The sequence below is a fragment of the Perca fluviatilis genome, chromosome 24 (assembly GCF_010015445.1).
Source record: "Perca fluviatilis chromosome 24, GENO_Pfluv_1.0, whole genome shotgun sequence".
Classification (NCBI taxonomy): domain Eukaryota; kingdom Metazoa; phylum Chordata; class Actinopteri; order Perciformes; family Percidae; genus Perca; species Perca fluviatilis.
In genome coordinates, this window is record NC_053135.1 from 14,739,506 (window position 1) to 14,753,108 (window position 13,603).

Sequence of the window (13,603 nt, forward strand, 5' to 3'; positions counted from 1 at the left end):
GTATTTGACCTCATCACACACTTTAAGGACAGTACCAGACAGAGAGAAAGCAGGAAATGACAGTTTATTGTCCTCCCTGCTTCTAGCAATGATATTACTCTTCTTAGAATTGTACTTAATGTCAAAGTCTGAGCCATATTGGGAGCAGACCCTTAGTAACTGTTGAAGGCCAGCACTATTTGGACAAAGAATCACCAGATCATCTGCATACATCAGGTGGTTGATAATGGTGTTCCCAACCATACAGCCTGTTCCACAGTTGTTAAAAGCAGTTTTGATAGATCATCCATGTTTGAAACGTGGATGTATTTCACAACCGGGGAAAAGAGAGCAGCTAGAGTGAACCCTCTTTTAAAGAATCCCACACTCAACCCATCTGATGTTAACTTTATGGTTAAATTTACTTAGTAAGTTGATTTGGAAAAAAGATTGAGCTAAAAATGAACGGAATGTGATATAATCCTAATTTAGTATGGAGTTTTTCTGATCTGCTCCCGTTTGCCTTGTTTTGTCACGGCATTATGCTGTCAATACAAACTTAACGCTTCCTATATAAAATGAAAAGCCCTGTAGTGCTTCAGTGGGCAGAATCCCTTCATTTCCTAACATCAAGGCTTTCATCATGAAACATTTACAGGACCTATTTGTGGAAACTTCATGGGACATGACATACACCCACAGAAGTCTGGATTGGCGGCAGTTTATCTCCAGGATAATCGCCGGTACATCTGGCGATGTGTGTTGCCGTTGTCTAACTCCGTTCTCTTCGGGAAACAACAAACTTCAAGCTAGCAAGTGAAAATGGCAAGTTTTAGTGATTTATTTTATTTATTTATTTTTTGATCGTGCAACAGACAGACCTGCTTGGTTCTTTTAGTGAATTATTTTAAAGATTTACAAAGAACATGTTTACAGCAATTAACTGGGATGTTTTGGGACCGATTGGCAGGGATTTGTATGGACAAACAAATTACGTTTAACCATTTATCCAGCTAATTTAAATGGCTAATATTACTGTATCGTGTGAACAGTGAACTTCATTTAATATTTTATGTGGTGTTTTCTTTTGCGGGGTTCAAATGTTCCACCAAAACAAGTTCCTTCCCAAGACAATTTTGCAGGGCCACTCTCACTGCGTCGAAGACGATTGTGATTGGTTTTTAAGAAATCTAAACAACCCAGAGCATTTTTTTTCCCTTCCTATCCCAGAATGTATGTGTGGAGGAGCCAGACCTTAATTCGCAGTGCTGTGGAGGTAGCTCTGGCAATGCGAGACTACACCCACAGTGACTACATTTGTCTTAATGACCCTCTCGAAAATGAGATGATTCATCTCAAGGGGTTTTTCCTTCTAATAAATACTCTTTACTTCAGTACACTTTAAAAACAAATACTGCTGGGACCACTACAGAAAATTGCAGATGAACATTTAATTTAATACAATATAGACACAACTGACAATCCCTATATCAATTTGGCCACAATTTAGCAGATTGACCATACAAGGTCCAGCCGTATATAAGGTTTCCACCTGGTGTATGTTTCTTTTCTTTCTTTCTTTCTTTCTTCTCTGTGGCCGGGGAGATTTAGCTGCTGGGATTATTGTCATGCTCTGTCACCCTGACATGTGCGGTGGAGGGGATGAGGTTGCTGTGCTTTTACAGCATGCTGGCAGTGCAACCTGAATTGTGTTCACAAAGCATAGAGTTCTGCGGTCCTTTCCATTTCTGTGGTTTATAGAAGCAGACATAAAACCACTTAACCAACCAAAGCGACCTTAAATTACATATAAATGAAAACCATATAGTGCTTTTTCCTTCTCATTGTTTTAGAAGACCAGATCCCTTTTTGAAACCACAATAATAGTGAGGACGCATTTATTAAGTCCTGTAATAAAACATAAAGCACAATATTAAACAAATAATGTCTTTGTCCTATCTTTAACACCATCACTTATTCCGTACTCAAATACAAGCAGTTTATGAGTTTCCAAAATAACCCATATGGCAGAAGTCCTGACGGAAAGAGGTAGTCTGGATCAAATTGAACCAACCGTTGGGTTTGTTTCTAGTGAAATTTTTTTTTGGGGGGATGTTTGGACCTATGGACCAATTACAGGAAGTTCTGAAATTAAAAGCAACGGAACAAAATGAGCTGTGGTAGACCATGGGGAGAGAAGGAGACAAAATATTTAATTGTCTTTTGGACATTGGCTCGATTACGGCCAAGCTTTGCGTCAGTGGTGGGAGTCTGATATGACCTTCCCGATGGATCAGTAGACTTTCTGTTACTGCCGTTAGCATTGTTAGCACTTGGCGCTAGCTGATTTCCTGGATGGGTTCGTGTTACTGTAGTAGCCGGCTGGGACTGTCGACCGCTCTCATCCTGACAATGTCTCTTAGCGGCGGGGAGTGAGACAGGCAGAGCGAGGGGTGTCAATACATGATGTGAGTCCCTACACGATGTGAGTCGCGCATGTGTAGAACGGCTGCCATATTTGACAGCTAGCTACGGCAACACCACTTGGACAAACCACATGGTTTTATATATATATATATATATATGCTACAGAGTTCCGCGGCGCCAGTTACAGAACTCCGTCGTATCAGCGGCAGTTGATAGATGTGTTCAGCCACCAATAGGTGACTGTGAGTCAGCGTTATTTGGCCACAACAGTTAAGTTTAGTCAACGAAATGACAAGTTTAGAAAAAAAGATCGTGGTTTGGATCAAAACAATCCTGAGGAACCAACACGCATTTGCTAGGTGAAAATATTTTTCGCACTTCATCCAAGTGCTGTTGCCATAGCGAGCTGTCAAAGATGGCGGCTGTTCTGCACATTGTGTAGGGGACTCGCAGCATGTATTGACAGGTGGTGTTGCTGGCTAACTTAGCATTAGATCAGTCGACTACATACAGCTAACTTTATGTGGCGAATTTAATCATGGGGTAGCCGAGCGCTATTAACCGTGGTCAAGACAGTCATACTAAAAATCACTTAATGAGCGTTACATTATAATGTTACCATACGGTTTAGCCACCAAGCATTAGCATGAGTCACTTGTCAACGTAGCACATAATACTACAAATGAACCAGGAGTCCTTTAGCACCAGATATGGTCTCTCCTATATCCGGCGCGTTGTCGGCATGCAGACCGTGGCGAAGGACAATATTAATTAGGTGATCGAGACTAGAAAGTCTCCTATATGGTTCCAGGGCTTTGATTATGTTGCTGCCTCGATCTGTTAACCACACTATTCGGCTGAGGGAGATAGGGTAGAGTTTTTAAATTTTTTTACGTTTCTTCATTCGGATCCATTTGCGATCCATTCCATTCTGAATAAACAAACAACACAGTGTACATGCTTCGTCCTTGTTGCATTATTCATTAAGATAATTCTAAACAGATTTCTGTAGTTCAAACAACTCGGAATTGTCAGTACGGCACACGTAAATCGGACTCGGGCTCATGATTACAGTTAATGTGTTGGGCCGGGCTTGGACACAACGTGCACGGGCTCGGGTAGGGTCAGGCTTGATATTTTTGGGCCTGCTCAAAGCTCTAGTTGTCTGACCCATCCACCACCGCAACCAACTTCCTTATGCAGTTTTTGGGGTTTTTTCTTACTCCCTACCGTTGTAGCTCTTAATACTACGGCATTTTACAGCGCTGTGGTCGAGCTGTTGCTATGCCCGGTGTGTTCCATACAGATGCTAAAGGGTGGTTTTTGCGTCTGTATCAGACGCGAAGAGCCACTGACCAAGCACCAGTATTTTACGAGTTGGGAGTGAGAACTGGTTGTAATAATTCAATTCAATTTTATTTATAGTATCAAATCATAACAAGAGTTATCTCAAGAAACTTTACAGACAGAGTAGGTCTAGAACACACTCTATAATTTACAAAGACCCAGCAATTCCAGTAATTCCCCCAAGAACAAGCATTTAGTGCAACAGTGGCGAGGAACATTTTCCTTTTAGGCAAAAACCTTGAGGGGTGAGGAAAACTTCCTTTTTAGGGAGAAACCTCGGACAGACCTAGACTCCTGGTAGCTTGGTGTCTGATGGTTCCGTTTGGGGGTGAGATGAACAGTGGCAATTATAGTCACAATAAAGATAATGGAATTATGACTAGAAATAGTGGTTGTAGTAGTTCATGGCGTAGCAGGGCACTGCAGGGCGTAGCAGGGCATAGCAGGGCACATTAAAATAGCATTTTAAATTACAGTTTGAATATTGTTGGAAACATTTGGGAACTGTAAGTAGACAACTAAACAAAATATATATCACAGGTATAGTTGTTTTTGACATTTGAATGCAAAAAACCTTACATATGATATCTTTAATGACAATGGAATCCCAACAATAATGGATTCACAATAAAGTTAAAGTAAAGAGTTCAACAATGGTTTAATTCCGACACGCAAAATAATGCTGTTGATCAGTTGCAAACGACATATTTTGATGGTGCTGAACTTTGAGACAAAGTCACAAATGGAGGAACAAGAAATTGCTACATTCACTTAACTACCCCCACCTTCTATAGATGAATTACGTTGTGTTTTATTGTGTAGTGAAACACTGCTAATCACCTGGGTGTTAAGTTGGTACCAAAACATGGAAAAAAATCGCCAACCTCAATCTATGAGTATTGATATTTTCCGCCACAGTAACATTTCTAACAACTCTTGTTAACCCCAATGTCGCAGTCGAGCAAGACACTGAACCCCAAGTTGCTTCCGACGGGCAGGTCTGCGCCGTGTGTGTGTGTGTGTGTGTGTGTGTGTGTGTGTGTGTGTGTGTGTGTGGTATGTGTGTGTGTGGTGAATAAGAAGCAAATCGTAAAGCGCTTTGTCCAGTTCGATAGAGTAGCACTATATATATATATGCAGTCCATTTCCCATTTTATACATGGCCATGTAATCAGGTTTAACCCAGCAGAGCTTTGTTAACTGTTCGTCTTAATTCTTCAACCTGAAAAATGACACCTGCTTCATACATAATTATAAAACCAATACTTAACTGCATGCAAATGCAGTGAATTTGAAAAGGGCTCTTTAACTTGCTGCTGGCAGTCACTGTGGATGAGAGCAAATGGAGTGCTGAGCTTTTCATCTCCTGCTGGGAAGCAAAAACACAACTCTGTAAATGTTAGAATGTTTAACAACACTCAACTTTCTATATGTTTTAACCGTTATAGATACTAACGCTTAAAACGCCTTTGCTGAAGGCAGTTCGGTTTGTTGTCAGACTTTGTGTTGCCTAGCAACCCGATGAGGTAACACTCTTCACCATTTGATCTCCTGTTCTCTGGTGAATGGTGACGCTCACTGGTGCAGTTTGTGATTGAGTAGGAGAAACAGTTTTCTCATAATGAGCGAATATGTTGAACATTTGTTGCACTGTGCGACCAGAACAATTCTGTATGGTTTCTTTACGTCTTCCATGATCAGGATAAGGTGTTCCATGTGTATCTTTTTAGTTCCAAAATCTAGACCTGTTAAGAAAGACAAGATGTTGTCACCAGTGTGGTCTCATCAGCGTATCACATGTCATTCATGTCACTGTGGACTAAGTTTACCTACACAGGTATATGAAAGCACAAATGTGAGCTGCACCATTCTGTTTGTGCTTGTGACTTGTTTGGAAGCAGCTGTTGGAGCTCTGTAAGTGCAGGAAAACTCCGTAAATATCAATATTAACTGAGGCCACTGTTCAAGACCTGACCAAAAGATTGTGTATAAAAGCATACAAAGAGCACATGAAAAGGCTCTGTAGCCTACAGTCATGAAACCTACAGAGACAGAGGCTGTGACAAACCGACAGCTGCTACAGTTAGTAGTCATGTAAATACTAGGCTACTATTTTCTGTCACAGCCTGGGCTATGTGGACTTGTAAGTTTCAGTAGGAAAATGTGTTGTCATTTTATCGTAAACTAAGTCTGAAGTGCCAATCTGAGTGCAGTTTTTATGGATTTTACTAGAACCAGTTGCAGCCAAATGTAAGCAATATGGTGATCTATTGTTGCTACTGTATGTAGCCGTGTAGCTGCTGCCACGTGTGGCGTCGCATGTTGGGATTGGCTGAACTTAACGCAGGTGAAAATGAGAGAAACTGTATCTTAAAGCAGTTAAAATAACAGCATTTCAAGAGCAACATATTTCCTTGTATGCATTAGTTTAATATCACATTTATATATGTTTAACATAAATGAAATATACACTCACCAGCAACTTTGTTAGGTACACCATGCTAGTATCAGGCTGCACCCCATTTTGCCTTCAGAACTGCCTTAATTCTTTGCAGCATAGATTCAACAAGGTGCTGGAAACATTCCTAAGAGATTTTGGTCCATATTAACAAAACAGCATAAAACAGTTGCTGCAGATTTTTGGCTGCACATCCATGATGCGAATTTCCCCTTCCACCACATCCCAAAGGTGCTCTACTGGATTGAGAACGGGTGACTGTGGAGGCCACTTGAGTACAGTGAACTAATTTTAATGTTCAAAAAAACAGTTTGAGATAAGGGTTAAGGTTTGTGACATGGCGCATTGTTCTGCTGAAAGTAGCCACTAGTAGATGGGTACATTGTGGTCATAAAGCGATTGACATGGTAAGTAACAATACTCAGGCTGTGGTGCTTAAACTGTTCTCAATTGGTACTAAGGGGCCCAAAGTGTGCTAAGAAAATATCCCCCACATCATTTAACTTTCATGTTGTTTACGCCAAATTCTGACCCTACCATCTGAATGTCAGAGCAGAAATCGAGACTGATCAGCCGACGTTTTTCCAATCTTCTATTGTCCAATTATTGAGAGCCTGTGCCAATTCTAGCCTCCGTTTCCTGTTCTTAGCTGACAGGAGTGGCCCCTGGTGTGGTCTTTTGCTGCTGTAGCCCGTCTGCTTAAAGGTTGGATGTGTTGTGCGTTCAGAGATGCTATTCTGCATACCTTGGCTTTTTCGGACCATTTTCTGTTGACCCTAGAGTTTTTGTGCCTGAAAATAACAGTAGATTAGTAGTTTCTGAAATGTCAAATCAGCCTGTCTGGCACCAACAACAGTTAAATCACCTTCCCAATTCTGATGCTTGGTTTGAACTTGAGAAGATACTCGTACTAGTTTTGACCATGTCTACATGCCTAAATGCATTGAGGTTCTGCCACGTGATAGGCATATTAGATATTTGCATTAACGAGCAGTCAAACAGGTGTACACCATAAAGTGGCCTGTGAGTGTATATATCTTCCATAATGAGTGAAAACTTGAGAAGAAGGTGCATCTCACTGCTGATACCTGGAGCGGCAGGCAAACTGCACTTCCAGGCTGATTCTTCTGTTTGATAAATAACACGCACGCGTCTCCAGGCGCTGAATGAATCAGAACACGAGGCCTACAAGGCGCCGAAACTGAGAAAGAACTCGGCAACTTTATCTGTAAGAAGAAAAACAGGAGTGAACGGAGAAGAGACAGGAGAAGAAAGAAGGTGAGGAGAGGAGTCATTCAGTTGGACGTTTTAAGCTTTTGATTCCCTGTTTGTAGGTTTGCTGTAAAAGCCTGCAGGCATTTTACCCTGCTCGAGACTGCTGCCGAAGCTTCGACAGCAGGATTAGATAAGTACAGACAAACGCAGAGAATGAGAGTAGGAGTGTGTACTTCAGCCAGCCTTTCTGTCACAGTCTCCATGAAAGGTTTGCAGTTTGAAAGGAAAACAACTCTACTTTCTTTGGCTTGTTTTCCTCCTGTCACATCTATTGGAAGGTAACTCTTCACACTCATTCACTTCTTTACAGTGCTGAACTGAAATTGGTTGATTTGTATTGCATTGAAGCTGCCAAAAAAGCATAGATTATCTATACATTTTTACCAGTTTTATGCTAGAAATCACTATTTTTAAGAGTTTAAGATTATATCCCAGTCCCTTTAGAAAAGCCTCTTAACAAGTTTCAGTTTGATTAGTCATACACAGACACAGGGTCAACAGTGCAATGAAATCTATTTGACAGGACCTCTAGTCATATATAGATAACAATAATAGGAAAAAATGACAATACGATGTAAAATAGAATGAGAGGACAGATACAATATAGCACTATATACATATATGAAAATGAGGATTGTGTGTAAACGAAAGGGAAGTTTTAACATACAGTATTGCACAAATGTGATAAGAAAAAGGAGTGAGAAATTGTTTTTGAGCAAATAGTGTGACATAAATAGATACATAAAAATATAGCACTATGTACATACATTAAAGGAGAATTTGGCTGGAAGACAGTTGCCAATGATGTGCTGTGCCACCTCCACTACTCTCTGTAGTGATTGGCGGCTGTGGGCAGAACACTTCCTGTACCAGACTGTGATCCAGCCTGTCAGCAAGCGGGTGCGATGGTGCGTCTGTAGACGTTTGTGAGGATGCTGGCGTTAATGCCAAACTTCCTCAGTCTTCTAAGGCAATAGAGCCGCTGGTGAGCTCTTATTAGTAACTGTGTCCATGTGTAGTGTCCAAGAGAGGTCCTCGGTGTGCACGTCACCAAGTTAAATTGTCAGATGACGTGATATTTCTTTAGTGTACATCTAGTGGAAGATTTAGTATACTATAAATCCTATAATTTACCTTTCTTATTGTAACATGAAAGATAGCTCACTAAAAAAGTAGCGTTACATTAACATTACATCCACATCACTTGTTAAAGGTCCCTTGGCTCTTTGGATGCTTTTATATAGACCTTAGTGGTCCCCTAATACTATATCTGAAGTCTCTTTCCCGAAATTCAGCCTTGGTGCAGAATTACAGCCACTAGAGCCAGTCCCACAATGAGCTTTCCTTAGGATGTGCCATTTCTGTGCCTGTAGCTATTGAGGAGGAGAGGGGGGGGCAAGGTGGAGGGTGGGTGTGTGGCCTTGACCAACTGCCACTTTGCTCATTTGAAAGCCATGATGTCTCTCTCCCATGGGTTGGCCAAATTCTCTGGGCGGGCAAAGCAGAGAAAGGGGAGGTAACCTTGCTTTGTTATGACCTCATAACAATCAAGATTCCAGAACGGCTCATCTGAGCTTTCATTTTCTCAAAGGCAGAGCAGGATACCCAGGGATCGGTTTACACCTATCACCATTTCAAGACAATTGGGGACCATAGGCAGGCTGGGGGAACGCATATTAATGTTAAAAAACCTCATAAAGTGAAATTTTCATGCCATGGGACCTTTAAAGTTACACATATCCTCAAACAGCGGTTTGTAGGATGAAGCACAAAACACTGTGCATAACTTCTTGAAAGATATCATACGGATGTCCAGCAACACATGTGATCACTACAAGCCCATGCAGTACAGAACTTTATGGAGCCCCCCTGGGGTTAGCTGAGAAAAAAAAAAACTAAACCGTGCGCACAGAATAAAAATCCGTTCCCTCGGTTTTATAAATGTGTGCATTAATCCGTGCTCTCTGTTTTGTAAACATGCGCAAAGTTAGAAAGATATTCACAGATTTGAATGATGAAAAATTCTGCTTTCTATGTGCAGAGTAGTTTTGGAGACATGACTCTCTGTAATTATGATATATATATATAAACATTTTGGCAAAAAATATTTACCAAAATTATGAATATGCTTTTTTTTTTTAATATAAGTGCTGTAGTACAACTAGCAGGAGACACGTTATGATTGTGGTAAGTTTGGAGACACTACCTTATTTAATCATTTAATTAATACATATTTTTTGTTGGATCTCTCTCTGTAGTTTGTAGACGGTCCCTAAGCACTCGTCTTACTGCCGTCTCCGTTTGAACTACTTGGATTTAGGCAACAAAATTACTTGGTTAGGTTTTCAGAAAAGGTCGTTGTTTATGGTTAAATTCAGTAAGCTTGTTACGTAAATACTTAAGTTACGTGACAAAATTAAACTAGGTCCACGTTGACTTCTGGTTTCAAATGGGATACAAACGGCAGTCTCCTGGGTAAAAAGTTCTGTGTTTGTTTGACCCATCCATCCACGCTGACCTTCTCCTTACGCAGACTTTGTCGCTCTTTATACCAAGTTTCCTGACTTCCTCTCACGATTGCGTGGGTTATATACGAAATAAATAGTGCATTACTTTTTATAGGTACAAGTACAAACGGTGAAGGAGAACAGCCTGTAATGTTACATTAGCTTTTTTTCATTTATTTTTTTTATAAATGTTGGCGTACTGCTTGCTAGGCCTGGGCAATATATCAATATTATATCGATATCGTGATATGAGACTAGATATCGTCTTAGATTTTGGATATCGTGATATGGCATAAGTGTTGTCTTTTCCTGGTTTTAAAGGCTGCATTAAAGTAAAGTTATGTAATTTTCTGAACTTACCAGACTGTTGTAACTGTTATATTATTTGCCTTTACCCATTTAGTCATTATATCCACATTGCTGATGATTATTTATCAAAAATCTCATTGTGTCAATATTTTGTGAAAGAACCAATAGTCAACACTACAATATTGTTGCGGTATCGATGTATTTGGTCAAAAATATCGTGATATTTGATTTTCTCCATATCGCCCAGGCCTACTGCTTGCATATTTTGGTTTGTATCAGCTGTCTTGTTGCTGCTTCTTGTCTAATTCTCAGTGGATTGTAGATGAATTATGTCTATAAATCAGTTTCACCCAAGAACCGGTAACATTAGATAACATTTGACAGAGACAGAATGTCACTAAATACGACATTATTTGTATTAACGTCAAAATCATCTTCTGAAAAAGAGATATGTTTGGCTGGTGGAGGAAACTGTTTTACCAATAAGGAGCTACAGTGTGTGGTAGCACAGATGTATGCAGGTTGTCGAATAAAAGTTTGCACAATCGTTTCGAAGCTTTTAAAAAAAAAATATATAACATTTTGTGATGCATCACCTGACTGCTACTGGGAAATGTAGTTTAACTAGTAGTGTCGTTACATGTAGTGTCACTTTTCCTTTACCACAAAGCAGTAAATGCAAAATAATCATTGAATCAACACCTCTCTAAAACAGTTTCAACAAAAACTGAACATGATGATGATGATGATTCATGAAGGGAGGATTAACTGCAGAGCTGTTGGATAAGACTGCATTATTTTTAGCTAGAAGTACACAAGAAAGCTGATCCAAACGTGAACAAAGAAAAAAAAGAACATTAACCAAACAACATAGGGCCTCCGACACAGATAACAGTTAAAGTTACACTACTAAATGTTTTGTTTTACATTTGAAAACTTTAACAAAGTGAGAAGAACAAATTGGAAGGGGAGGAAGAGAATTTCAAACCTCGACCCCCTCAACATTTCATAGTCCTTGATCTGTGGACATATAGGCGTCTTTGGTGGGAGGATCAGAGGGGTCTGACAGTGTAGTACAGCGGCAGTTCACAGACAGAAACAGGACTAAGACCATTTAGTGCTGTTTAAACAAAGAACAAGGTTTTAAACTAGCCAGAGCCAGAGCGAGAGGCAGGAATCCCAGTAATATGGTGTGGGTTTTTTCATCTTGAATAAAAATCTAGCTGCAGCATTCTGAGATAATTGGAGACTGGATGAAAAGAAAATGTCTGAGTGATACCAAAAAAAAAAAAAAATGTTGCAGTAATGAGGAGAGTGCATATGAAGGTGTGGACAACTTTCTCCAGGTCACAGAACCTTACAAGAAAACATTACAAATCTAATTTATAGGCTTATTCAATTTCAGTGTTGAATCAAATGGGACTTCTGATTTCTTTTGCATATGTTTTTGACGAGCATGTTTAGATGCGTCTCTGAAGAAGTTGGTTCTCTCCTTCTCTCGTTTCGCCCTCCTCGTTCTGATCCTCTCTGCTCTCCAAGCCTTTGCTTGATCTCATCCCATATCTCCTTTAGGCCAGTTTTCTCGCTGGCTGCAGCTTTTCTCCAGCTGACGTCTGGTCCTGACTAGCTGCTTTATGTCCTTCTCCCTCCTTCCTTTCCTTGGAGCTCCGGGCTCCTTCCTACTGACTTCGCCAAAGGTGTCTCTGCACTTTTTCGAGAAGAAAAAATGATCCCACCAAAGATGTTGAGCTTGCCTTCAAAAGTCCTTCGCAAAGTCTGCTCCATCAGCTGACCTAGTTCCGAGTCCAGTTTTTGCCACAGTGCCTGATCAATTACTTTTGCTGCCTGGCTTCTTTGTCATTGGCTTTCTGGGGATGTTAAAAAAAAAAAATTGACTCTTTAGAAGAGGTAATTATCTTCACTCGAGTTTCTGCGCGGCAAAGTCACCGGACAACACGATCTAATGAACATAGCCATACTGAGAAATACAGACGGAGTTGTGTGGAGCTGATAGTCTTAATTAGCTCTGGCAATGGCTTGAATGTAATCAACGTTTATTAATATCAAAAAGTTACGCACTAATGCTTTAAGAACCTTCTGTTCCATACACCTATGTCTTCTTCTTTCGTGCTACCAGAGCTGCTCTATCAGCTTATTGGTACTTCTGTTCTATCTATAGAAAAATGGATCACTATTACCAAAACCTCTTTTTCTCCTGCTCTGTAATCTAATGGTTTTGTCTGTGTGTTATGCAGGAGGAGGCAGCCAAGCCAAAAGGTCTTTCTTCACAAAGATTATCTCCAAAGTGGTGTTTTCTTGACTGTAAGTACATCACATTGTTAATTTTTACTTCAACTTTTCCTAGGTAGTTTTCAACTACCTAGACTCCCCACATTTTTTTTCCCCACATGTGCATAAAGTACAGACAAAAATAGCATAATTTACTGCAAATGATGAGCGCACCTTCTTGAAGGAATAATTCAATACTTAAAAACAATTGTGACGCTATCCTTCAATCCGACAATATTGGTCTAGTCCTGATCTGAGGCTTCAGACAAGGCACCCAAAAAGCCAATTGCGCCCCGCCCCCCAAAGGACGACAGTAAAGCAAGAACATTGTGCTACATTTATAAAGACCATGCTTACCGACTTCTTATAGACGTGTTAAGTAGACAAAATACACACAAAATAGTGCAGTCTCTCTGCGTTGCTCGGTATGAAAACAATGTTATTCCCCATCTTGTTGAGTGACATTTGTTGTTTCTACATGTGCAAAATTGGTGTCTGAATTAAAATTCAATGAAGAGGCATCATCAGAGCGGTGTGGCAAGGGAAGGTCATTTTGGGGTGGGGGGGTGTATACAGAATATAAACACAACAGTTCGTGTAAAAAAAAATTTAGAAGAAGGTAATAGTTGAGGAAATGCAATGCAGACACAAACCTGTAACATGCACACAGCTTTCTGAGTCAGTACTTTCTCAAAATAACGCAAAGCATACAGTTGTTCCATTAGATCTTGTTTATTGGTGAATGTCATGAATATTAATCCCATGCAGCAACAGCTTACCATAAATATCACAGAGGAAAAACCATGCATCTTACACAGTGTTATACATGCATGCGCGCGCACACACACAAACAAACCCACGCACACAAACAAACCCACACACACATACACACCTCTGCTTGGGTAGAGTCCTGGTGGAATTTAGCAGAGAACAAACAAAGAAAGAACAGCTAGTTGAGAGAGAGAGAGAGAGAGAGAGAGAGAGAGAGAGAGAGAGAGAGAGAGAGAGAGAG

General features: G+C 40.3%; 1 protein-coding gene across 1 annotated transcript in view; it reads left to right on the top strand.

The window, feature by feature from the left end:
- Positions 1-13,603, top strand: part of LOC120554076 (diacylglycerol kinase zeta-like) — a 143,324-nt gene that overhangs the window by 88,364 nt on the left and 41,357 nt on the right. Inside the window, 1 exon segment of the mRNA XM_039792676.1 lies at positions 12,558-12,624. Coding sequence (XP_039648610.1) covers positions 12,558-12,624 — 67 coding nt within the window.